This window comes from Simochromis diagramma, unplaced genomic scaffold, assembly GCF_900408965.1.
Source record: "Simochromis diagramma unplaced genomic scaffold, fSimDia1.1 OVJJ01000293.1, whole genome shotgun sequence".
In the NCBI taxonomy this organism is placed as follows: domain Eukaryota; kingdom Metazoa; phylum Chordata; class Actinopteri; order Cichliformes; family Cichlidae; genus Simochromis; species Simochromis diagramma.
In genome coordinates, this window is record NW_024386801.1 from 3369001 (window position 1) to 3393285 (window position 24285).

The 24285-nt window shown below is 40.4% G+C and overlaps 3 protein-coding genes across 7 annotated transcripts; 2 read left to right on the forward strand and 1 right to left on the reverse strand.

Annotated features, from left to right (window-relative positions):
* Positions 1-197: 197 nt before the first annotated feature.
* Positions 198-5236, reverse strand: ccdc77 (coiled-coil domain containing 77). 4 transcript variants are annotated; one of them, XM_040025180.1, is made up of 13 exons: positions 5122-5236; positions 4627-4767; positions 3857-3892; positions 3305-3491; positions 3061-3203; positions 2605-2701; positions 2250-2340; positions 1981-2072; positions 1712-1860; positions 1287-1542; positions 993-1118; positions 717-869; positions 198-488 (listed from the first exon to the last, which is right to left on the reverse strand). In XM_040025180.1, the coding sequence occupies exons 3-13, from the start codon at positions 3889-3891 to the stop codon at positions 342-344; spliced, it is 1476 nt and encodes a 491-aa protein (XP_039881114.1). In that variant the 5' UTR covers position 3892; positions 4627-4767; positions 5122-5236; the 3' UTR covers positions 198-341. The 4 variants fall into 4 exon arrangements, with proteins under 4 accessions (XP_039881114.1, XP_039881116.1, XP_039881112.1 ...); XM_040025182.1 differs by having other exon boundaries at positions 1981-2069; positions 3857-3904; XM_040025178.1 differs by having other exon boundaries at positions 3857-3904.
* Positions 5143-24161, forward strand: ush1c (Usher syndrome 1C). 2 transcript variants are annotated; one of them, XM_040025176.1, is made up of 20 exons: positions 5143-5244; positions 6989-7056; positions 8226-8369; positions 8502-8640; positions 9467-9575; positions 9673-9697; positions 9807-9864; positions 9944-10132; positions 10226-10285; positions 10663-10719; positions 12799-12941; positions 14882-14947; positions 15032-15165; positions 15341-15405; positions 19890-19931; positions 20811-20864; positions 20952-21051; positions 22469-22578; positions 22817-22872; positions 23858-24161. In XM_040025176.1, the coding sequence occupies exons 1-20, from the start codon at positions 5209-5211 to the stop codon at positions 23868-23870; spliced, it is 1668 nt and encodes a 555-aa protein (XP_039881110.1). In that variant the 5' UTR covers positions 5143-5208; the 3' UTR covers positions 23871-24161. The 2 variants fall into 2 exon arrangements, with proteins under 2 accessions (XP_039881110.1, XP_039881111.1); XM_040025177.1 differs by lacking the exon at positions 23858-24161 and having other exon boundaries at positions 22817-22876.
* Positions 15417-16943, forward strand: LOC120729534 (harmonin-like). Its single transcript, XM_040025196.1, has 2 exons — positions 15417-16228; positions 16364-16943. Exons 1-2 carry the CDS (start codon positions 16142-16144, stop codon positions 16505-16507), a joined length of 231 nt encoding a protein of 76 aa, XP_039881130.1. The 5' UTR covers positions 15417-16141; the 3' UTR covers positions 16508-16943.
* Positions 24162-24285: the final 124 nt, after the last annotated feature.

Consider the following 24285-nt stretch of genomic DNA (forward strand, 5'->3'; position numbering starts at 1 on the left):
GTTACACATTTGATGTGGAACATGAACGTCTGTTCCATGATCCCAAGATGACATCCAACATTCATCTGTATATGAAAATTTAAAAAACTGCCCAATTCCAAAAATAAAAATGACAACAATTTGGTTGTCACAGTAAAAAAAATTCAAAGCTGCATCTTTTTTAATTAAATATAAAGAACTGATTGTACACCGATTTAAAATAACTCTACGATTTTTATTAGTCCAAAGCACAAAATATCAACAACATTTAGTCTAGTTTTTAAAAATAAACACAGCAGAATAAGCAGCCATAACAGAGATAAACACAGCTACACATTACAGAAAATATCAGAGCATTATCCTCAGCTGTATCTTAGCTCATTTTCAAGTCCAAAGATTTTTGCCTTCAGAGCCATCAGCTCGCCCTGAACCTTTTTGGTCCTGGCATTGGTTTGTCGTACTTCATGAAGGATGGCTAAGTCCTGGTTGGGCCCCACATTCAAGGTAACCTGATGAAAAGAGAATCTCCCAGTCAATACTTACTAAAATGTGATTTTGGACATGAGCAAGGTGGAAAAATTGAAGGAAGATGAGTGAAGGTTTTGCTTAACTTTGTTTTGCATTAAAATTAAAGCCATTCACAGTGCTTATAATATGTAAAAACAAGCACAGGCATGCTGAGATCACAAATAACTTTCTAATAAAAATCAATTGGTCACACAGTTTGATCTTTTTACCTTCAGAAGCTGTTTTTCTACATCTTTGAGTTTCTGTCTGAGGAGTTTAAGGTCTGCCTTGAAGCCCTCCACCTCCATCACCCTCCTCTTCTCCAATGCCTCATAACGCTGAGTCATCAGCTGGAGGCGCTTGGCCATTTTCTCTGAACGCTCCTGCACACAGAACCAAGGTATCAGTAAAAAGAAACTTGGTGATCGCCATCAACATCAGATACCATTTAATCAGAGATGTGTATAAGGCTTGTACAGACTGAACCATCAATCAAACTGGTGTACCTTGAATATTTCCCTGCCCACATCCCCTTCCTCTCTGATTTGGGACAGTTCTGTTTCAAAAGTAATGCACTGCTCCCTGTACATGTCTGCCAGACGGTTGGCTTGCTTCAGCTCCTCCTGCAATATCTGTTTGAAAAAAGAATAAAGAAAAAAACAGACACTACAATGAACTCGCCAAAAAACTGCGATTTATTCTGAAGACATTAATAAAAGGCATTTATACAACCTCGCGAAATGGAATCAGGAAATACTTCTTACAGACTTTCATGAACACAAACAGATAGTTAATGTTACCTTTAGCTCCTCTTTGTGTGGCTGATCTGACTCTGACTGAGGCTGAGGGAGGGCTGTGCTGCTGCTGGGCTGCCACGTTCGCCCCAACTCAGTGCTGACACCCCTGGCCTTCCTAAGACGGCTGTGGCAGGAGTCCAGTTCCCTCAGCAGGCGATCCTTCTCCACCATCCAGCTCTTCTCATTAGCTCGTGTGTCAAACTTTAGCTGTAAAAAATCTCTGGTGCTCTCATGCAACAGGTTCTGAGTTCGCTGGAGTCTGACATGTCAAAGGAGATAAATAAAAGTAAATCTGGAAATTTAATGGAAATTTAATGTCAGCCACAGAAGACAAAAGTCTAGAGGTTTGTTTTACAAACAGCTATAAGTCACAATGATAAATAACTAAAAATACAGACATCATAAACTACATAAACTATAAGACTAACTTGTCAGTCAGAGCAGCAATGCGGTCCTGATCTCTCTGCCGCTGTGCCTCGGCCTCCTCTGTTTTAATCTTTCGATCCTCCAGCAGAGCGTCCACCTGCTCTTTGGCCAGGCGAGTCTGCTCTTCCATTTGAGCCTGCAACGCCTCCACCTGGAGACATGTGCCACAAAATGTAAACACAGGACACACAAGAGAAAGAAATGTTTAACTTTCTGTAACAGATCATATAAATGAAAGCGCATTTCAAGCATACATAAAGTGGGCCCATACCTGTAGCAACAATGTCTCTTTTTCATTGTTGTACTGTTCCAAGCTCTCTCCATTTTCTCTATCTGCAAATTTAGTTCTCCTGCCACTCTCTGCTTAAATATAAAATCAAAACGGCATGGTCATTGCAAAAGGCTGGTTTAAATACATAAGTAGTGATGACTTGATTAAAAACAAACAAAAACAACAACACAAATAAAATACATTCACATTTTCTTGAATAATCAGACGAAAGAAAATAATATTATTTGTAGAAAAATACATTTTCAAACCTTTCCTGGTTGCAGCAGGTCTCAACTTTGTTGGCCTAAGACTGAGACTTTCCTCCAGTCTTGACTCTGGGTACCTCTGTGAGATAGTGACCTGAAATACAGCAATAACAGTAGTACAACGGTATTTTTAACTACTCTGGGAGCTTCAATGTCATAACCCTAAACAACTGCCTGACTGCATTACCATGATAACAGCCAAACGGAGGCTTGCTTTTAGAAGGACTTTGCTAATATAATTAAAAATGCTGTAGTTCTGTTTAGCAGCACCAGCCAATCCAGTGTATCTTACTGAGATTATAAATTTGAGTTCAAAGCATCGACTCAGAAAATGACCTACAATGAAGTAAGCACGTACCTTGTGAGGAGGTTCCCGGTGGAAATATGTCATCTCTCCTGTATCAGGACCCACAAGAGCAAGAAGGTGTTGGATTTTCTTCCTGTCCTCCAGCTCTCTGTAAAACAGTGGCTAGATGGTAATAAAGTTTTATACACAGAAGCAACAACAGATAATGGTGGTTACAAGTTATCAAGATATCAAATGCCACACACCTACTGCTATCAGTCAAGAATAACTTGTATAGGCTTCAACTTTCTTAACGAAATATGTTAACATATATCTGTGCATTCCACTGGTTTTAATTATTAAAAATATGTAAAAAAATAAAATAAAATAAATACTTGGTCAGTTGCAGTAAGCCAGATGGTAAAGTAACCCATCACTATTGACAGAATAGTAATCATTCTCTGCAGGCACTGTGACTCACTTTTATCAATATTAAATGCTATACTTAAGGTTGAACTGTACACCTACCTGATCTTTAGTCTGTCGTTTTCTGCATAAAGCCGCAGAGACTGCTCTCTCTCTTGGAAAAGGTAGACCTGCATGTCACTCAGAGCACTCTGAAGCTCTGCAATCTCTCCTTCGCGCTGTCGTATTTCCCACTGTAGCTTATGCTTTCAGGGCATTATGAAAGGAGGCAAGATTAGTCAGGCAAAGATTCTTTGGCACAAATGGCTTAACATCAAAGCCTCTCACATTGACTCCCATTTCTCACCTGATCTTCAGTGAGGCTTTTATACTTTTCCAGCATCTGCAGCAGCTCCAAGTGCTCGCTATCAAACTGGGCAATCTTCTGTCTGTAGAACTCCAGAAGCTCTCTGGATGGACGCAGTTGCGCCAGACGCTCGTGAATAGGGGGGAGTGGCGAATCAAGCTCCTGACCCGGGGTACGAATATTAGTCCTGGTGGGTGAAAAACAGAAAAAGAAAACAAAGAACATGAAGCATTTTGAAGAAGATGATACCGGCATACAATTTACATTTGGGCATTGAAGACTCACACTTTGGTTGTAACTGTAACAGCTACAATATCACAGCACTTTACCAATGACATATAAACTGCGTAAAGGATTACCCAGGAATTTAAACCCATTTAGGTAATAACGCTTAATCCATGTGGGATGAGTCTGTAACAGTAGGGGAACCAGACTGTCACAATAAATCCAAGTATCATTTAGGGAGATTAAAGTAAAAAGCATTACTCTGGCTCACTCTGTGCTATGGCAACAAAAGTCCAGCGTTCAGCGTGTCAAATGCATGTTCTTTACCTGTGTGGTGTTGCATGTTTCTTTGGGGACCCCATCCTGTTGCAGACACTGTAAACAAAATGGAAAATACATATACAGATGCTTAAAAGGTTTACATGAATAATGAGTTGTTTTTAAATAATGAGCACTTAAAACAGTTTTGTGGTCTTAATATTCAAATACTTTAAGAGTCCAATTATGTAAAGAGCATAAACGGAGTCAGCAGAACAGATATAATTATACAAATACTGAAATACATCATTAGAAAAAAATAAACACATCTTGTATTAGGAATTGGTGGACAAGCAAAATATTACCCTTTGCAGTATTTCTAATTATTATGACACGTTACATAACCGGTGAATACGTCAACTAAAAGAACTTCTAGAGTGGCATTTTGCAATAATAGTGAAGAGGTAACACTATCTGGATTGCAGAGCTAACAGGGTAATTTATACCAGTCGTGTATCTCGGTTGCCACACACTGGGCGGTAGGGGGAGCGGGACTTTTAAAACCAGTCCGCTATTCTTGCCGAGGGATAATTTAACGCTTTAAACCCATATTAAACGGCCACGTCAATGATTCAGTTAGTCACAAAGAACCTGTACTTCACATAAAAAATAATCTATAAAAAAGAGCATGTCGTAGCAAAATGAGTAGGTATGTTTTATTTTTCATGGTGATGAATTCATGAGAAATAAGAAATGTCATATTATATAGCGCACCAATATAGCTGTCGTACGTTTTTCCAGGTTTTCTTTTCGCTTAAATACTTCTCAATTTTACTCACCCGTTACAACTTTAAACAGTCTAGCAGCACCGCGGTGTTGTTCTTTTGAAACCAGGAAGTTACCGCCCCTTTTTCTTCTTCGTAGGAAACACAGCCGTAACAGACGTTATTTTGCCACCTAGGGACTGTAGAGACAACAACCTAAAAAATATAATATAATATTTTATTATCATGAATATATTTATAAAAAAAACATATGATGACGTGTGTTTTATTTAATTCGTTTATTTATTCAATCATTTATTTATTTGTTTAATTATCAACAAATTAATCAGACTTAGCAAGAAGTCCAAGCGACACAGTCAACCCTTCAAAATAAAGGTCTTAATTATAAATTTGAGCTTGAAATAAAGCGTACAGCAATTATATTTTGTGGATACGATGTTTTTAAATATGAAAAGTGACTATATTTACAACAAATGCCCCTTTAATTTTGACGAATAAGCATATCACTATAACATTTTTAACCGGAAGCTCTGATTGCAGTCCTACTACCTTGACGTATTGACCTCCGGCCGCTTCCCGTCAAACTTGACCAACGCTGAGATCTCACGTCGGACCGCTTTGTGGTGTTTCTCAACAATGGAGCGGAAAGTTGCTCGAGAATTTAGGCACAAGGTATGATAAAAATAACAACATTTTTTACTGTTTTACATGAATTAAATAGATGTTAAATGAAGCTGTTTTTTTTTCTACCTGGTTGTCTATTCGCTGGCTGGCTCAGGTGTCTGCCGGTGAGATGTTGCGTAGACAGGCCTGCCCGACAAAGCGACGAATAAAAAACAAAACAAAAAAAACCTCAACTTTTATTTTAACAGTAATTCAAACATATCATTAAGAAATAAAGTTGCTGTTTGTTTTTACTGTTGTTGTAGTAGATTTACGGGTTTTTATTTAGCTGAAACATCTGCTTCTAATCTCATCTGTTGCCCAAGTGAAACGAGTGTCGGGGGATTTTGTCTTTTTGATGACACTTAAATCTCTTTGCACAATTTAAGAGGTTGCTGTAAGACAGCTTTCCCTCTTGATTGGTACCTTATTCTTATTCAGGTAAAAGTTACACGGAAGAGGTCACTATAGTCAACAACAAGCAGTATAAAATGTTATTAGGAGTCAGGATTCATTCATGCAGCGAATCAACTTGAAATTATACTTTGATGTGGGCGGTTGACTACTCCCAAAAAAGTCATCAGCAGCAAAGATAACAGAGGAAGAGAACACGATATGTTCAAGGCTTTTTCGTCCCCAGAGCATGTAGGGATCACCTCACAGCCATCTGTGCTGCACGCAGGCAGAGTCCCATATTGTAGGCTCTCCACAAAGGGCGCTTTCGCATTAGATAATGTGTCAGATACGAGCAGCTAAGCGGAAGAGATGCGACAATTTACGGGTTTAATTAGAGGCTGAGGGGTGAATGAGGCACAAATGGGCTTTGTTTCTGTTTGCGGCACTGTCTTAATTGTTTGGTTGAGGATATTTGTCAGTTTTATGGTCTGATTTGCCTGAAAATTGGATTATTGTGCAATTTTATTGTGTTTTTATTTGCATAAAAGTCACACATTTTTATTCTGTAGGTACTACACTGTGATAGAGAAGCTCACTGTATGAAAACAGTTCTGATCTTTAAACCAGAAATGCTTGTCTGCCTAACAAGTTATCTATACTTTACTGGTTTATGGTGCCAAGGTCCATGTGGCTCAGTCTGCAGGAAAAAGAGAAGTTTATGACCGTTCACACACCCTGTGTGGCTCAGTGGCGCTGCCTTAACTTTAACCCCTGCAGAAATGGTCCTTGGAGGGTGTGTGCTCTATGATGCCTGTTCTTTAATTTGAGGTCTGATTATTCAACATGAGGCGTGCGTGTGTGAATGTTTACTTCTTTTTGAGATGTAAGGTGACACTCCAGACCTTCCTACTGCAGCCTCTCCTCATCCCTGTGGCCATTATTTCCTCCCAGGGGTTTGATGGTTAGACATGGGCAGCCCATTACACGTTTAGCACATGGACATCCAGGGAGTTATCTGAACTTTAATGTCTTAGAAAGTGAGGCTTTCAGCTTATTATAGGAGAGAATTTGCTAGGAGACAGATGGTAAAATGTGTTATATCAGCGACTGGCCCAAACGGTTCCTTAAAACTATCCTGCTGCAACTGAACCGTCATCAGGTTTGTATGACACGCACACACACACACACACACACACACACACACACACACACACACACACACACACACACACACACACACACACACACACACGGCTCACCCCCTGCTGTAGCTGACAGGAAAACAGGGGAGAGATACAGTGTGTTTCAGGGGGCTTAATGAAGAAGGATGGTACCAGATGCTTGTGTTTTCTTGCAGGTGGAGTTGCTGATTGAAAATGAAGCAGAAAAGGATTACCTGTATGACGTCCTCCGCATGTATCACCAGTGAGTACCATCTGTCACTGCTCAGCATGTCTACAGAGTGTGTGTTGTATTTCCTCACTGATTTCTCACACTTTATGACTAAAACATGCTGATTATGGAATAGATTATGTCCTTAAATAACTTTGCACAACTATAGCCAAAAAGAGTTACAACAAAGGAACTATAGGCATGTATGGGTCTTTGTAGTATCTGTATAGATTTAAATACAAAAAACATCTTCTTGTGCTTCTGTATGTTTTCTCTAGCTTTTAACATTTTCATGAATAATATTTAGGAGCCATTAATCTTGTCCCTGACAGTTTTAATGCTCGCAGACCTCTGGTTCAAATCCTCCTCTGGGTCGTGTTTTTTGATGAAAATGTGGTCCTGGAGGGCATGAGAGGGGGGAGGGATAGGTCTAGGTTTCAATTAATCTTTGTACAGAGGCACAGTCCTGTGACCCTATTGGTTAAGCCTCTGATCAGTTTCCACTGAGCTCCGACAAGCCTGGCCAGTTATCAACAAAAGCTCTTTTTATGTTCAACCTCCAAATGGAGCTAAAATGGCACATATTAATTATTCAAAAGGAAGGTGACCTGGAAGGATTTCATACCATAGCATTTACTTTGCTGCGTTAATTGCTGTTCCAGTTGCCCTTTATCCTGAAATTAAAAAAATACTCAAAGGGACATTTGGATGTTTTCTTTTTTTATTGTGAGGAGAAAATGCCTGTGGCTCTAGAGAGATTGCTTTGCAAATCCTGATCAATTGCATCAGTTGGTGCAGAAGGTAAAGTACAAACGTTTTAAAAATCAGGTGTTTAGACTCTGATAGAAGTGAGATTTTCATCTCCTTGTCAGTGTCAAGGGAAAAATCCCACACGGATCAGGAAAAGAGTCTGGTTCCTAAACTGACCCACCTGCACTCCAGACATATCATGCTTTGAAAACCATTTGGCATATTATGAAACAAAAATGACTAAGCAATAGCTCTTTGAAACAATTAAATATGAGTTTAAATAATTATCTACATTTTGCACAGCATCCCAGCCTTTTTGGAAATCCCTTTTTTGCAGACTTTCTCATATTGTTTGGTTTTCAAGGGGAGCTTTCACCGTTTTGTAATTGCATAAATTAGCAGATGTGGTAAATTGTTGTGAAACCGCTAATTATCCTCCTCTCACTTTCCAGGTCGATGGATTTGCGAGTGCTGGTGGGAGACCTAAAGCTGGTAATTAACGAACCAAAGCGTCTCCCCTTGTTTGATGCCATCCGACCTCTCATCCCTCTCAAACACCAGGTGGAGTATGACTTGCTCACCCCCAAGAAGTCAAGGTGAGTACAACATGGTTATTTATTGCCTTTTTAGCATGCAGTTATTGACCCTGGCATGCATTCACCTTATGTTAGCTTTCATTGGCTTGTACATCTTGCTTAATATTTTCCTCTCTCACCTGATGTGTGCAGGAAGCTAAAAGAGGTGCGTTTGGATCGGACTAATCGTGATGGTCTAGGTCTGAGCGTCCGAGGAGGGCTTGAGTTTGGCTGTGGTCTTTATATATCCCAGATTATAAAAGATGGACAAGCTGATAATGTGGGCCTACAGGTACTATAGTTATAATTTATGTTTGTTTCTACAGATTTTTTTTATTCTTTAAAAAAAATATGAATATACAGACTGGGGTTACAGCACTATTTACGAATCTATCCACATGCGGAATAATTATATCTCTTTATAATGGGGGTGGATTTAATATTCCTAGTTCTAGTTGAATACAAACAGAAAATGTCAGTAAAAGAGTAAACTTAAATTCAGTTAGTGCTTATTTTTTCCATTTAATCTTATGTTATATTTATTTAAAATTCTGTTTAGTTTTTACCCCTCTGCTGTCAAAAGCTAATTGGGTATTGTCATTACCCCACCGGGTGGGTAGGTGGGTGACGTGGACACCCAAGTTCATGAATGCAATAACTGGAGAACGAGGCAACGTAGGTGATTAAAATTGATACCGCAGTGTGTCCACTAGGAGGCTGAGGGGTAGCGCTGGTGTTTGCCAGTATTTTTTTTGTTTTGTCATGGAGCCTTTTATTTAATTCATGTTTTATATATATGTACCATTGTACTTAATCTTTTTTTTTTTTTTTTTTTTACATTTTGTGCTTTAGCTTTTTTTTATAACTGTTATAACAAAGTAACTTTTTACTACTACTGGGACCTTTGATAATGGTGATCATTTCTGGCCTAATCAAATACAAGAATCTTCAATCGGAGATTTTAAATTTTAACTGAATACATTTTTTTTTTTTTTATTGCAAGTGTGTAGTGTTTTAAACCGGCCTTACATGGTGTAAAATAGACTGTAAACCACTTAAATTTACATAATGACATTTAATTTCTCATCTATGATATATTCTCCTGTCTTCATATATAGGTTGGTGATGAGATTGTGCGTATCAATGGATACTCAATTTCCTCCTGTATCCACGAGGAGGTCATCAGTCTCATCAAGACAAAGAATGTCGTGTCACTCAAAGTTCGACGTAGGTTAACCACAGACTTTGTGTCCATTAGTAGTGCCATTACCTGCTAACATGAAAGTGATCTAACTTGTGTCATCTTATTTATTTTTCTGTGCAGACGTGGGGATGATCCCAGTGAAAACGTGAGATATGAATCCACTTGTGTATTACTGTTGTAACAAACTGTGCCGTGCTCTAGAATACTGCTGCTGTGCAGGGCTGAATTCTCATAGTTTTTTCTCATTTCTCCAGCTCATCAGATGAACCCCTGAAGTGGCAGTTTGTCGACCAGTTTGTTTCTGAATCGGGGGTGAGAGATGAAATGCTACTTTCTTCTTAATGGTGTTTGTTTACCGGCCAGCTAAAAGACTTCTCCTGTACTCTTCAAGGAGAAAAAAAGCAGTGTGGCCGGTTTGGCATCCATTGGAGGAAAGGAGATCAAGGAGAAGAAAGTTTTCCTCAGTCTTGTGGGTACCAAGGGCATGGGCATCAGCATATCCAGTGGTCCAACCCAAAAACCTGGTATATACATCAGTAACGTCAAGCCAGGCTCCCTCTCTGCAGAAGTTGGGCTTGAGGTGATTTTTTTCTAAAAGACTGCAGAGATCGTATTAAATTATGATACTCATAAATCTATTGACACTGAATATGTGCGTCATATCAAAATGTAGGCTGGAGACCAGATTGTGGAGGTGAACGGAGTGGATTTCACTAACATGGACCACAGAGACGTATGTTTTGCTTAATTTAATTATTTTTATATGTTTTTATTTCCTTTTTTTAAATTTCTCTTTGTTTTAAAAAAGTATGCCTCTCATGGTAGTAAAAGTTAAGCCTTCTCTCACTGCTTGTGTTTGTTCTCAGCTTAAATCACTGAGGTGCATTACCAAAGCCAAATTAGTGTTTAACCAGCAAAAATCCTTCCTGTGGCTGATGGCCAAAACCAAGCTTGCAGCATGTTTCTATATTTAACTGAATAATTCACACGCTGATGAATGCAAATAGGACACACAACGCAGACTCCAGAGATTCTGTGTTTTTTCTCTTTAATTTCATAAAACTGAACTTTACAAGTGCTATTTAAAATCCTCTGTTTTAACATTTCCAGGCCGTGAAAGTCCTGAAGAGCAGCAGAAGTTTGACTATTACAGTTCTGGCAGGAGCTGTAAGTACACTCTTGTTTTGAATACAAATGTACATCAGGCTGCTGCTGCTGCTGGTGGTGGTGGTGGTGGTGTAATGATGTGGGGGATATTTTCATGGCACAATTTGGGCCCATTATTAAAAACTGAGCATCGTTTAACTGCCACAGCCTACCTGAACATTGCTGTTGACCACATCTACCTGACAAATCTGGAACCACTGTGTGATGCTGTCATATCGATATGGACCAAAATCTCTAAGGAATGTTTCCGACACCTTAAAAACTAATTGCAGTGAAAGATGAAGGCAATTCATCTTTCACTGGATATAGGGGTCCAATCTGGTACTAGTTAGATGTATGTAATAAAGCGTCCAATGAGTGTATATAATTAATAAGTGCATAAAATTTTGGTTTATGCTTTTACTGCAGCTTGTTTAATCAAACCCATATGCAACGAGATGGATTTGATAAAGAGTCTAACGCTGGCAAGCCCCGATCGAGTCACATATGAATCGTCAAATTTCCTTGATATTTAACTTCTGCCCCCCTGATACGGGGCAAAAGGCAGGACATCAGTTAGGCTCGGGGCTTAAGAAGTTAATAAGGGCAAAATCTTTTACTATTTTGCATAACTTTACAGAATAATATGCAGATGTGGAGAAACCTTTCAGATAAAATCACTTTCCTCAGTTTTGAAGCAACTTCTGAGAAAGCAGGTTCCTCTGAGAAAGTAAAACACTTAAGGGATCATCTGTCATGGACGAAGAGACAGAGACTTCTGCCTCCTGCTTAGTTTCTCCTTTACATTCCTGCATTGCTCAGATTAATCTGTCTGTTTGTTTTGGAGACATAACAGCACCAGCCTGTGCTGCAGCCCCGCTGTCTGCAGGAGCGACATTTATCATCAGTCAAGTTACTCATCATGTTGTTTGCTCTGGGACTCAGTCATGAGGCCTGTGTAACAGAGACAGGCATTCACATCTTATTTATTTATTTCCTTGGTGCCCGGTCTAATGTCGTTATCTGTGAGTATGTCTTTGTTTGGACGTGTGCAGTAAATCACCTTCAGGTCAGAGACACTTTAGTTTTAAAACAGCTTTTCATATTGGTATGATGTTATTTTTCTGCATATTTGGGGAACCCTGCAGCATTAAATCATCCAGAACATTTGCAATATGCAGTGTAACACCGTGATATAAAGTATACCTCTAGAATGCATTTTATAGCGTTTTGTTCCAGCAGTTGGATAACAAAATTGCAGTGTACAATGAATTTAAAATTAAGTTAGAGCTATTCTGCTGAAACAGTGTGTATAATTAATGCTGATGTAAATCAGCAGCCATTTTCACCTGCTTTTATGTGGCTATACCTCACGCTACCTGCAGAAAATTGTTTATTAATCAGTACTGTGACATTTGAAAACATGCCATCAGGTCATAGGAGGGTTATAAGGATAAAGAGGCTGTCAGCAGGCTGAGGGTTTCTAAGTAGGCTGTGCATTGTACTCTGAAACACTTTCCAGGAACCGTATCAGTTTCATCCAAAGCACGAACAAGAACACCAAAAGTGAGCACACCATCAGAAAATCAATACGCCAAGGTCACAAAAAGATGCATGTGGTCTTGAGGGATGTTTAGTGGTCTCTGTACCACTTCTCAGCAGAGGTAACAAGGACAAACGCTTCAAGACTGACATATACAGGACACGACAGGAAAAAAGGGTCTGATGAATCCAGGGTCGAGACTTGTTACAATAACAGAAGAATGTATGAACAATGCCACAAACCCACACTCAGACATTAGGGTGTGACTGCTCTTAAGTTCAGCACCTGCTTCAGTTAATTACACTCGGGCCAAAAAGAGATGCAGCTATAAGAACAACACAGGATATTGTAATTATATACCAGTAATAGAAATTGCTGATCTACTCAATGATTCTGAGAGGCTTCAAGGATGTCAGGTTTTAAAAAACTGACATCTCCCCTCTGTTCTCGGTCAGAGAGACTGGTTTGGACTTGCCTGTCAGTCTCCAGAGCTAAAGTTTGAGGACCCCTGCTGTATGTCTTTCCGTCATTACTGTCTGTGGCTCTCACTCTCTCAGGGCAGTGAGCTGTTTATGACAGATGAGGAGCGTCTGGCACTGGAGGCCCGCAGGGACGTGGAGAGGAAGGAGCTGATGCACCAGAAGAAGGTGGCACTGGAGACCAACAAAATCATTAAAGAGCAGCAGGAGAAGGAGAGACAGTGAGTGAACAGCACAAAACTTCTAATTAACCTTGTCCTGACACGAGATGGAGCTTCTGCAGTGTATGGTGGGAGTTGTATAGTTTATGTTGTAATGCAAGATGCTGACTTCATGCTAGTTAGCAAGCTTGCTGTCGCTTTAACTTCAAAGGTACGACGTTGATCTGACTCGGTTCAAACAGATGTTACTTAGGCTTTGGATCACACTTTGTTTTCAGGTAATCCTAACAGGAGAAAGCCTTACTAATGTAAAAGCCACTAAGATATTTTTTTATGCTATAGATAGGTCATCAGTAATATGACATGTAAAATGTTTGTTGTAGTAACTTTATCAGTGCTCTCACGGTGTCTTTCTAGGCAACAAGAAGCCAAAAACTCTTAAAAAACTGTTCGTATTGGAATCAATTCTTTAGAATCATCTGAACAATATGTCCAAATGAATATGGATGTTAGTTTGTGTCTGCTGGACTTTTTATTAGAGTAAAACAACAGCTGATGCCCCACTAATGGTCTTTCTGAGTGGAAAATAGGAAATGTTCACCAAATCTTACAGTTTGGCTGTGTGCAATACCACCATGGGTTTCAAATCAAAAGATGTCACTAACCTGGTTATAAAACCCCCGAGAGTTAGTTTTGAGCCTCTGAAAGTTGCTGAATATGTGTAAAAATCCATCTAATTCCAAAACAGTTATTGCAATAATTTTAATAACCCCTCTGAAGTAAAGTCGTGTCTTCATTCTTTGCTACTGTGGTGGCGTACAGAGGCAAAACTACAAAAACTGTGTCACTGTCCAAATACTCATGGGACTAACCATAGATAATAAGCATATATGTACCCTTCAGTCTATTATTTTTCCTTTCCCACATAGCAAGCAGGTCTGGCCCGGATCTGGTATCAAGCCAGCACTGCGTGTGTGCATGTGTGGGCCACCTTTGGTAAACCAGGTCTGGGCCACCAAAGGGCCGTCATTCTTTGCGGTATGTGGGCCATGTGTAAGCACATTGTGTGGGCCAGACCCGGACCATACCAATTTTTCTATGTGGGTTGTTGATAAAGATCCTGAGATAATTTGATCCTGAGATCATCTTAAGACTCACTTATTTAGACTAGCTTTTAATTAGATGTGTGCTGTATGTTTGAGTGTACTATTTTATGTTTATCTGTTTTATATTATTGTGAAGCACTTTGTGGTTTTTATCCTGTGAAGAGTGCAATATAAATCAATAAAGAAAGTAAATTACAATTTAAATGAGTTTTTCCACCATTAAAATGTGCAAACAACAAATTTTACAGAACACTGACAAAAAAAATTGTTGTGATAAAATGTCACACAGTTACTAGATGCAAATTTAGCCCTCTAAAAGGCTTCACCATTGGTTGTGTGGAGTGGTCCCCTGACTTTGCTCCTGCAGCTGGATGTGAAAATCACGGGCTGTTTAATAAAACATTGCCAATGAATTATTATCAAATTCACTCATGTTCACTTTATTAAATCATTTACAAATTTAGCCCGCTGCTTGTAAATTCAGAGGATACACTTGATAACCTCAGTGCTTTCAGTTGTAATATTCATCTCCAACAATACCTGGGAATGAATAATATGTGTGTATATTAGAAATTGACACGCAAAAGGAGACAAGTTGTAATTGCAGACACCAAACGGCCAAAGCAGTAAAACCACCTGCACCACGATGGTCACCTAAATGTCAAAGCATGGACACGAGACGCTGGCAGAGGATCCTGTGGATCGATCGTGGGGGGTGGGAATCCTAATTAACTGCTCTCTGGGGATTTTGCAGGCCGATGGGTTGCCTCTAGATTATTTAGCTGGCTCATGGGTGTCAAAGTAACATCTATATTCCTTTCACCCACTGGTTGCTGATTAGAGCCCAGCACACTAACATGTTGTGTAAACAGAAGATATTGGTTTGTTTTATAGACGAAAGATGGAGCTCTCTCAGAAAGCTGCAGAAGAGGAGGAGCGTTACCAGAAGGAAATGGAAAGGTGCACAACTCATTACTTTTAAATGTGATGAACTTCCAAGCAAATATTGTTTGAATGTGTATATAATTTCGTACATCTCTGTAGGATTGAAGCTATGGAGAAAAAACACAACAGAGAGTGGGAGGAGGACTATGGTACTGACAGACCCAAGAGCCCTAAATCCAGTCCAAAGGTCCCATCACCAAGAACCACCCCAACTCCAAAGGCCAAAAGTTCTCGTAAGGACCGACAGCAGTGTCTTCTTTTTAAAATGCATGAATCCTGTGTTTCGTTCTGAAACCAGCGAGGCGCTCGTGTTTTACTTCATTCACCCAGTTTCTCTGCGCTCTCTCTCTCTCTGCCGCTGCTGTGTGCTGTGCTGCTTTTTATGACCTCTTCTTTATGCTGATGAAGTCAACTCTTTCGCTGAGGAAGATGAGGAAGATGAGGAGGATGAGGAGGACGAGGAGGACGGAGAAGTGAGTGTGCGGCCTCAGCTGACATTGTGACAGCTGTTGTAGGTGGATGTCTGCGCGAAGCAGCAAACGCAAAGACAAGTGCAGGATTTCCTTTGCCAATCACAGTTTCACAATGGGAGTCTTACGTTTGTATTATTACTCCAGCTGTTTGTTTTTTTGTTGGTAGAAGCTGCTGAAAGTTAATTCCAGCACATTTTTTGCATCACTTGAAATGCAGTTACAACTTCATTTTTTTTATTCGGACAGCACGAATGGATTCATTTCTCTCTTTGAGTGCTTTGTTTGGCTGGGATGATGGAGTTTGATGTCACTGTTTAATCTGAAATCATCCTTTTAAGCCTGACCTGTTCATTTCTGTCTTTAGCATTTGGCTGGTTTTATCGATATGAGGGGAAACTGCCATCATTACGCAAGGTACTGTCAGCTGTGTGGGTTCAGTTTGCTGTGATGTCTTCTTATAGTGTTGGTTAGACGTTTAAAATCAGGGCTTTTGCTTTTAACTTTATTCACTAAGTGAAAGTGGTTTGCTAGGGTTTTTTATTCATGCACTGTGTGGTATCACTAGGCTTTATTTGCCTGCAGTGCTTTTGAGTTTGGATTGGCAGATTTGCCTGTCCCCGTTCCTTCCTTGTATTCTGACTAACTGGTGATATGTCAGAAAGGAGACAAAAAGAAGAAAAAGAAGAAAGTGTCCAACACAGACACACTGCAGGAGCAGAGAAAAAACAAGAAGGAGATGGAGTTTGAGCTGAAACTCGCCAAAGAGAAGGAAGAGATGCACGAGCGAGAGAAGCAACTCAAGATCAGTCGGCTGGTTCAGGAGGTATGTGGAGGGGGTGCAGAGGAGCAAGCGCTGAGTTCAGCTGCATACATCGGTTATTTTATAGATCAGCGTGCAAGCATGCGTGAAGGACTGACTCCTGTTGTGTGATGCTGCCTGGCTCTGACTCTGTACCAGGTTTCAGAGACGGAGAGGGAAGACTTAGAGGAGTCAGAAAAGGTGCAGCACTGGGTGGAGCGTCTATGTCAGACACGACTGGAGCAGATCTCGTGTGTGGAGAACGAATCCCCCGAGGTGCAGAGTGAGACCTCCTCTGTCTGAATGTAATTTTATATGCAATGTTTAAAATACTGGTTAAAGAACATATATACTGCTTTGAAGGCACAGCAGCCCAACAATAATGAGCAAGGTGGCATCGGTTCACTCATTTGCATGGAACAAAAACAGGGAGACTGCACCATGAGCTGAATATTAAATGCAGTCATTTGTTTGTTGAACAGAATATTCAGCCAGTCATGTTTTTGTGTAATTTGGTAGAAAAGTTCAGGCGGCATTTTTTTCTTAAGGTGCATTCATTGTGAAATGGTTTAAAAGGTGAATTAACGTGAGGTGAAATTTTTTTCCATTTCATTCTGACTTCTAAGCTCTCCCCGCCACGCTCCCCTGCTTCTGAGCCAAAAGTGAAGCGTTTCCCTGGTGGTCTTCACCTGGCCACCACTGATCTGGACGACATTAACCTGGACGAAGTGGATCAGAGCTTGAGGGGCCCATTAAAAAGACTAGCCCCCACCCAGCCCAGCACCAGCCAGCCACCCCCTCCCTTGCCTCTCCCTCCACGCTCGCCCAACCTGAATCCAACCATCCATAACCATCCCCCCTCTCCCTCTCAGGCGTCTCCACAGCGTCGGCCCCCTTCCCCACCTAATGCTAGGAAACCTCCCTCTGCCTCATCCACTTTGACGAATAAGAGGCTGAGGCCTCAGCCGCACCCCCAACCTTCCTCTCATTACCCGTCTCGTGTGTCGCGACCTCCATCGTCCCCTCAACCTGCTCCCCGGCCCCCTCCGCCCCCACCCCCTCCTCCTCCTCCGCCGCCCCCACCTCCTCCACCACCGCCACCTCCACAGCACTCTGAAGAACGACTTGGCACCATCAGAGTGTACCAAAACCATCATCACCAGCATCCTCCCAGTCCACCAGAACCCAGGAGCGAGTGGGAGGCAGGCAGATATCTCCCCAGAGGAGGGATTTACTCGTCTAACACTAGTGAAATGTCCTACCCCTCCAGTCCAAAGGTCAGAGATCCTCATGTGTGAAACATGCGAGTTGCTACTGAAGATGTAGATTGCTACATCTTCAGTAGCAACATTAGTTTTTCTTCAATGCGTAGGTTTAGGTGCATGTCGTCTCTTATGTGTTCGGATGTTTTAATGCATGAAGAGAGAGCAGCACGTTCTATCTACAGTGAGCTGCTTGTGTTTCTTTGTAGTGTGTGGTTTCTTCTTTCTTCTTATGTTTGTGCGTGTGCAGTTGGGCCTGTGGGGTTGGCAGTAGATGCTTTTGAACTCTCAGCCATGGTGTGATATCTGAGAGAGCGGGTGTGGGTCTTGGAGTGTCTTGCGCTGATATTTTCCTGAGTGGTCTGTTTGTGCCAGAGGGCTGAAAGTTTCATTATATTCCACTGTGGCTCAGGTAATGAGAAATACATCCCATGCCAGTCGTGTTTCAACTTCAAGCAGCCCCCTGGTGAGTCTTTTGCTGCAAAAGGTCATGCTGACGTTTGTAATCGCACCTTCTTCTTTTCTTTTTTTTGTTCATTTAAAATGATGTGCTTTTCCAAATAAGCAAATATATATATTTCAATACTACCCTTTGCTCAGTTGTTGCTTGGAAACCTGGTCTTTCCCCATTAGCAACTAGCTCCCAGTCCCCCCAATCAGAGGCGTCAGATGGCCCCGGTCATGTCTAAGCCTGTCATGCTGCCTCAGTCACAGACCCACCGCCCAGATCCACACAGACCTGCTCTACGATCTGATGGCCTGGTAATAAACACATTACACTGCAGTGAATTTTCGAATATTCTCAAGATAAAAACCATTGGTAGCTTAAAAGGGTCATCAAACATTCAGACTTTTGACACAGCATGCCATCAGCCGGCTGAAGAATTACTCTTTGCCTCATCTCAGACTCCTGATGAGTTTCCCTGATTCTCCAGCTGTTTCCCAGTCTGTAGTTTTCATATTATAAAGGTGACCAGTTAATCTTCTTGTAATAAACTTGGATCAAACTGGGCAGGTTATGAATTTTCTGCATTTTAAAATTCAACAGAACAGCTTTGTTTTCCAGTAACTGTCACAGAGTCACAACAACACACTTCAGCACTGATATGCTGAAATGAGCCATTAAGTGATTATTATTCATAATAAACAGGCATTTTTGGGCACAACAAAACATTTGATGGCATTAATAGAATTAATATTTTTTTTGTTTTATTGTAATCAATAAAATCATCAGTTTCTTAGTAGCAATTGTTAGTTGCTGGCATAGTGTAATGTCAATGTAAACAGCCTGTGTAAACTGTGTTACAGGTAAACGTAGCTAAATGTGGTCAGAAGTCACCCGGACTTTGAACCAGAGGGGGCAGTAACACACTGCTGCTCAACCTGGTCTAAAGTTTCATCTTTAAAGTGTTCAGACTGGACTAAAAGTCTTTACCTTCTTTTGTGTTTCAGCCTCCTGAAATGTTGAAACGGATGGTGCCTTTCAACTCGTCTTTTAAAACAAACAACAAGCGACAAGTAATCCATATGTCACCTTCTCCATTAATACTCTGCAGTGCTTTTCTCCTGTTCTTTTTTTAATCTCCATGCTTACGCCTCAGGTTTGGCTATTGAGTGAAACCTCAGTGATGGCTTCTTCATTTTTCCCCATGTGCATCACTGTCTTTTGATGTAGCTGAGCTTCTATTGATTTGGAGTAGACGATGATATTGTCTGCTCCATAAAGGAATGCATGTCAAAGGTTTGGTTTTACAGCAGTGATGGCAAGTGATGCTTTGAACTCTCTCATAGAGGCTCACTGAAGACTCCAAGTGGTTGAAATATCTGTCGACGTGTTTCTTGTACAGTCTACGTAACCAGAAGAAAGGAACACTGTTGCTTTACGTTTTCATGTGGCTTTAGTTTAATATTTAAACACTACACCTGTTTGCATTGCTTGATGGCTCCTCTCTCCAGCCACAGCAAATCAAAACATACATTACCAATGAGTTCGTCTTCTATGTCCAACTTTGAGCCACTGTGTAACAACAGGAAATGAGCCTCTCTGACTCATAACTGCGTAAATGTGATGTCCGTTTGCTCTTGTTTCCTTCCTATGAAATTAAACAGCCGTTTAGAATGATTTGTGAGTTTTTTCTGCCTGTGCGTGTTAGTGTGAATTATTGTCTTGATAACGGAATTAAGGGGTGAGGCTTTCAAAGCAACTGTGTAACGCCTTAAAAGCCGAAGTGCTTTTTTTAAAATAAATGACTCTGTGTTTCCCCTTTATCAGACCAACATAGGAGTGATTGTCAAAGGAAATCTGGCCAGCACACCATGCAGTGACTTGTTAAACAGCTCATGTCTGCAGTGATGTGCTCTTTATTAACTTCCTGTTGACATATTGATCATTTTTAATAAACTGCCTTTTGATTCTCTTTCAGGGATTTCAGAAATATGTGGATGACTTTGACCCCTACTCCATGGTATCGTATGGCCAAGCCTAACACTACAGCTATGCAGAATGTGCTGCAGATAGCATAAAATCACAAATAAAGACTGTTTAGATGAATTCAGTCCAAAATTCAGTTTCTGCTTTTTCACGAGCCACAAACTTTCTTACAAAAGCAGATGATTCTTTGACAAATCCTCCCAAAAGCCATTATAGCATATGACCCTACATAATCATGTCTTTTTTTTAAGCTTTCTGCTATTGCAGTCTATTAAAATATGCAGCGAGGCTCCAAAAAAGATGTAAAGTCATATCTCAGCAACAGTTTTATCAATCAAAATCAAACTTTCAAAATTCAACCTTTTAAGCAACAAAAATGGTCTTAGTGTATTTGACCACTAGAGATCCATCATTTTTATATTTGTGAAAATATAAAGTTAATGGTTTTGTTTACAAGCATGTAGATCAGTAGATAATCAAGACAGCTGATAGGCCTAATTACTTACCTAATGATGTCATTAAAAATTGGTATTGCTGACACAATTTATAAAGTGGGAGAAAATGATAGGTTAAAAAAACTAATTTAGTAATAATATCAATAAGTGACAGGTGTCAGCCGGTAAATAAACTGGACTAAATACTGCTGCATAACTAATTTCTGGTAGCTAGCCAATAGATCAAACATATTATAATTATCATTAACAGTTTGATGTGAAACAGGCAGCTTTTCGTTAACTTAAAAAGCTGCAGTGATCTTTTTTTTTCCTACAGTCCTGCATTTTAAATATTGTTTGTTTGTGGCTAAACACATGTTCAAAGAGTAGCGAGCTATTCATTATGCTGCCACCTCATTTATTGTTTTATTAATCAGTTCGTTTGTGCCTCTCCATCTGCGATCCTTTCTCTGTCATAGTTCTCTGCGGACCAGATAGCCGGCCGAGATGTGAGGCAGCTGCGAATCAAAAAGGTAGGCAGAGCCTTTGTTGCTGTGAGGAGAGGAAAAGGAAGATATTCAAGAAAACGACTCATGGTGTGTTTGCTTATCATTCTTAAGGATGGAAACCTTGACCTGGCGCTGGAGGGGGGAGCAGACTCTCCTTTGGGGAAGTTGGTGGTATCTGCAGTGTATGAGGGTGGTGCTGCTGATAAGCACGGTTAGTTCATTTTTAATCTCCACACTTGCATGTCATGATTTCTAAAAATCTGTATTTCAGTTTTTTTAAAGCTTTGCTTTAAAAGCTACTGATGTAGTGGCTTCATTCACAGGCATGTTGACCTCAGCAAAGGTGGATGTTAGTGAAGGTTAACTCGCTAAATACAAGTGTCAATGTCTTTGAGTCTGTTTACTTAAACTGCTTGTTCTTAACAAGCCACATGACTTTGTCCTGCTAGCGTCAACAGCTGGAAAACCTAAACATCCACATTAGTTCTTGAAGCATCTTGTTTTCTTTGCCACGGTTTGCTAATCAAATCTGGTGCTTGACTAGTGGCAGACGGACTCATCAACAGTGCGTAGTCTGAACAAATGCTGGACATGGAGATGCACAATACAAACTGGTGTAAACAGCAGTTTGTCTTTGGTTTTTCCTACTGAGCTGATCAGCCAAGATGCATTGTTTTTTTTCATGCACATAAAACAGGTCCTATTCCTACCTAACAGAACAGGAGTTCAGTTCTGCTTTATTTTGTTGTACCAATTCATGTCAGGGCGCTTTAAATTATAAGGTATAGACCCTGAAATAATAGAATGAGCCGACCATCATCAAAATGTCTTACAACCTGGTGTTCCACTCCCTCAGGTTCCAGCAACATGCACACCAAGTTTGAGGTTTTTTTCCCTTTGAAATCCTACTCGGGGTAACCCTTGAAGCTCTTTTCTGAACTGAGTGATTTCTGTAATCAGCATCAGAAGTTAGCGTGGGCGGTCTCTCCCTATGCAGCTACCCTACCCACATCTTGTTGATATGAATTGAGGTGTCATCAAGGGTTCAGTGGCAGAGATTCATTTATTTATTTGTAAAATTTATATGAGGTGAATATTTGTGTGTGTGTGTGCCTGTTGAATGAGTGGCAGTCCTGTTCTTTTTGTAGTAAAATTACATCATCAGGGGCATTGTGATACGGTCTCTGACCTCAAAGGGGATCAATAAACCTTATTGTGACATGCACCTTTGCTGTGACAACAGGCACTGCGTAAGTTATCAGTGTTATCCAGGCATACTTAAACCTGTGAACCTGAATAGCCAGAAAATGTTTAACTCTTTTGAAACTGGAGTATTTATTTAACCTTCTGACAAATTAAAAAAACAAATAAGCAAGAAATTAAATATCAATTTGCATCATTTTTGCAATATATGAAATATGATACACTTGGTGTTGCAGGGTTAAGAACTGCTGAAGCAATCTAAATATTAGAAAAAGAGTAAAAAAAAAAAGCTTTGTGAAGACAAACTGTAGAAAGTGTGTGCGTGCGTGCGTATATTTATTTATTTATTTTACATTTACAGTGTTGCTATTGTCTCCTATTGATGCTGCTGCCCAGTTAAATATCTGTGACATCTGTCGTTGTAGGTGGGATTGTACCCGGGGATGAACTCATGGCTGTGAATGGGAAGATCCTGATTGATGCCACACTGACTGAGGGGCAAAACTCTCTGACTCGAGCCTGGAGCAGTGGAGGGGTATGACTCCAGAGATTCAGATTAAATGAAATGCCATGCTCCCCCCCCCCCCCCTTTTTTTTTTTTTTTTTTTTGTTAAGTAGAAATTTCACCCCCTTAGTGCAGCATGGTGTTTTATTGATTTTCATTAAAAACCTTATCAACCCTGATTGATTGTGTGTGTTGTAGATTCAGTCGGGCTGCTTGAGTTCATAACTCCTATTGATTCAGTCACATGCAAATTGGTTTTCACCCCCAGGATTGGATCGATGTGGTGATCGCTGTGGCCCCCCCAAAAGACTATGAGGATGAAGTGTAAGCATTCACGTTCTTCTTATTATTTATGCAGCATTTTGTTAGCAGTTTAATGAAATAAAATGGATTTTGTTCAGGTGTTTATAGGTGTGTGTGTGCGTGTGTGTGCATGTGTATGCAGCCCTAAGTCAGCATCAGTCAGTCACACCGTGAACAGAAAGGTGTTTGAAGGCAGTGCAACACTTTACAGACATGGCTACCTACTTCAGCACTAGCCCTCCCTCTCCTGTACCTCACCCTCATCCTGGTAATCGACGTAGTCTTCAAACCTCCTCTTCTTCACTGCACGTCCCGGGGGATGTTTGGTGTGGCGCTTGTTTTTGTTTGGCCCCATTTTTTTGTTGTTGTTGTTGTTCTTAAGGGCATGTGACAGTCTCCCTGTCATTTAGAGGAAAGCAAAGAATCTCTCTTCCTGTTATAGCTCGGCTAGTGCCACATAAAGAAAGCGTGACAATAACTCTATGTGGACACAATATGCAGTTTATTTAGAAAATGTCACCTCAAGACAGCCTGTCCAGTGATAAAGCCATGCTGTTTGAGTGAAGACATTTACAACTAATGCGATCAGTGACCTGTGCCTCCATATATCTGTCAGATCACAACCCAGGGAGTCATAAATAAACGCATCCATACACGTAAGGCCTCTGTGGTATCATGAGGTCATGGACACTTGTAAAAGCAGCCTAGGACTCCTGCCAGCCTTCAGCAGTTATTCTGATTCATGTTGTTCGATGGGACTGTTACATGTTCTGAAACCAGCCCATTCCCAGGGTTGGATCTGGAGTGCTTTTGATATAAAGATAAATAAAATGATTTCATGTTTTTGGTGCTCAGCTGCATGTGTTGGCCTGTAGTGCTGAGTGTGAAGTGACTGAAGTTTTTCCAGCGCATACATTTGTTAACAGTTAATAAAGCACAGCGGATTTAATCGTTTGTGTTTGGTGCAGTTGAATAAAGTAGATCTGACAGATCTTTTCTCTTGCAGGACGTTCTTTTGATCTCATCTACAACCTGCCAAGAAAACCAGACTAATTGAGAAGCTTATAATTTTGGATTCTTCCACGATTCACCAATCACAACACGACACATCAACTTGCCCAACATGGTCTTTTTGTCTTTACTTGGTTTTTCTTTCTAAAATTGAGCCATGCTGTCTGTATGAGCTGTCACTGTCTTGGCTTGGTAATGGATGGTCCAGTCAATATGCAGTTGTCACCACCAATCTTCATCGCTTCTTCTAATTTAGACACACCTGAGCTTTCCTTTCATCTGTCAGTATAAGAAAGGGGGAAAAAAAAAAAGTCAATAGCTCCTCTAAAGGACATGAAATGAGGTTGTGTTGTGCATGCTGATTTTTCTGCTTCATGTTTTCCTTTTTAAACACAGTTTCTAAGTTAGTGATGCAAAAAAAAA

Excerpts from the sequence above, each read along its gene's own strand:
- ccdc77 (XM_040025180.1), bottom strand. The coding sequence starts at position 3,891 with ATGGGGTCCCCAAAGAAACATGCAACACCACACAG. Across the intron at positions 2,341-2,604 it reads ACCGGGAACCTCCTCACAAG|GTCACTATCTCACAGAGGTA; the intron begins GTACGTGCTTAC and ends GCTGTATTTCAG. Across the intron at positions 489-716 it reads TAGAAAAACAGCTTCTGAAG|GTTACCTTGAATGTGGGGCC; the intron begins GTAAAAAGATCA and ends TCTTTTCATCAG.
- ush1c (XM_040025176.1), top strand. The coding sequence starts at position 5,209 with ATGGAGCGGAAAGTTGCTCGAGAATTTAGGCACAAG. Across the intron at positions 8,370-8,501 it reads CTCACCCCCAAGAAGTCAAG|GAAGCTAAAAGAGGTGCGTT; the intron begins GTGAGTACAACA and ends TGATGTGTGCAG. Across the intron at positions 9,865-9,943 it reads AGTTTGTTTCTGAATCGGGG|GAGAAAAAAAGCAGTGTGGC; the intron begins GTGAGAGATGAA and ends GTACTCTTCAAG.
- LOC120729534 (XM_040025196.1), top strand. The coding sequence starts at position 16,142 with ATGGAGTTTGAGCTGAAACTCGCCAAAGAGAAGGAAGAGATGCACGAG. Across the intron at positions 16,229-16,363 it reads TCAGTCGGCTGGTTCAGGAG|GTTTCAGAGACGGAGAGGGA; the intron begins GTATGTGGAGGG and ends ACTCTGTACCAG.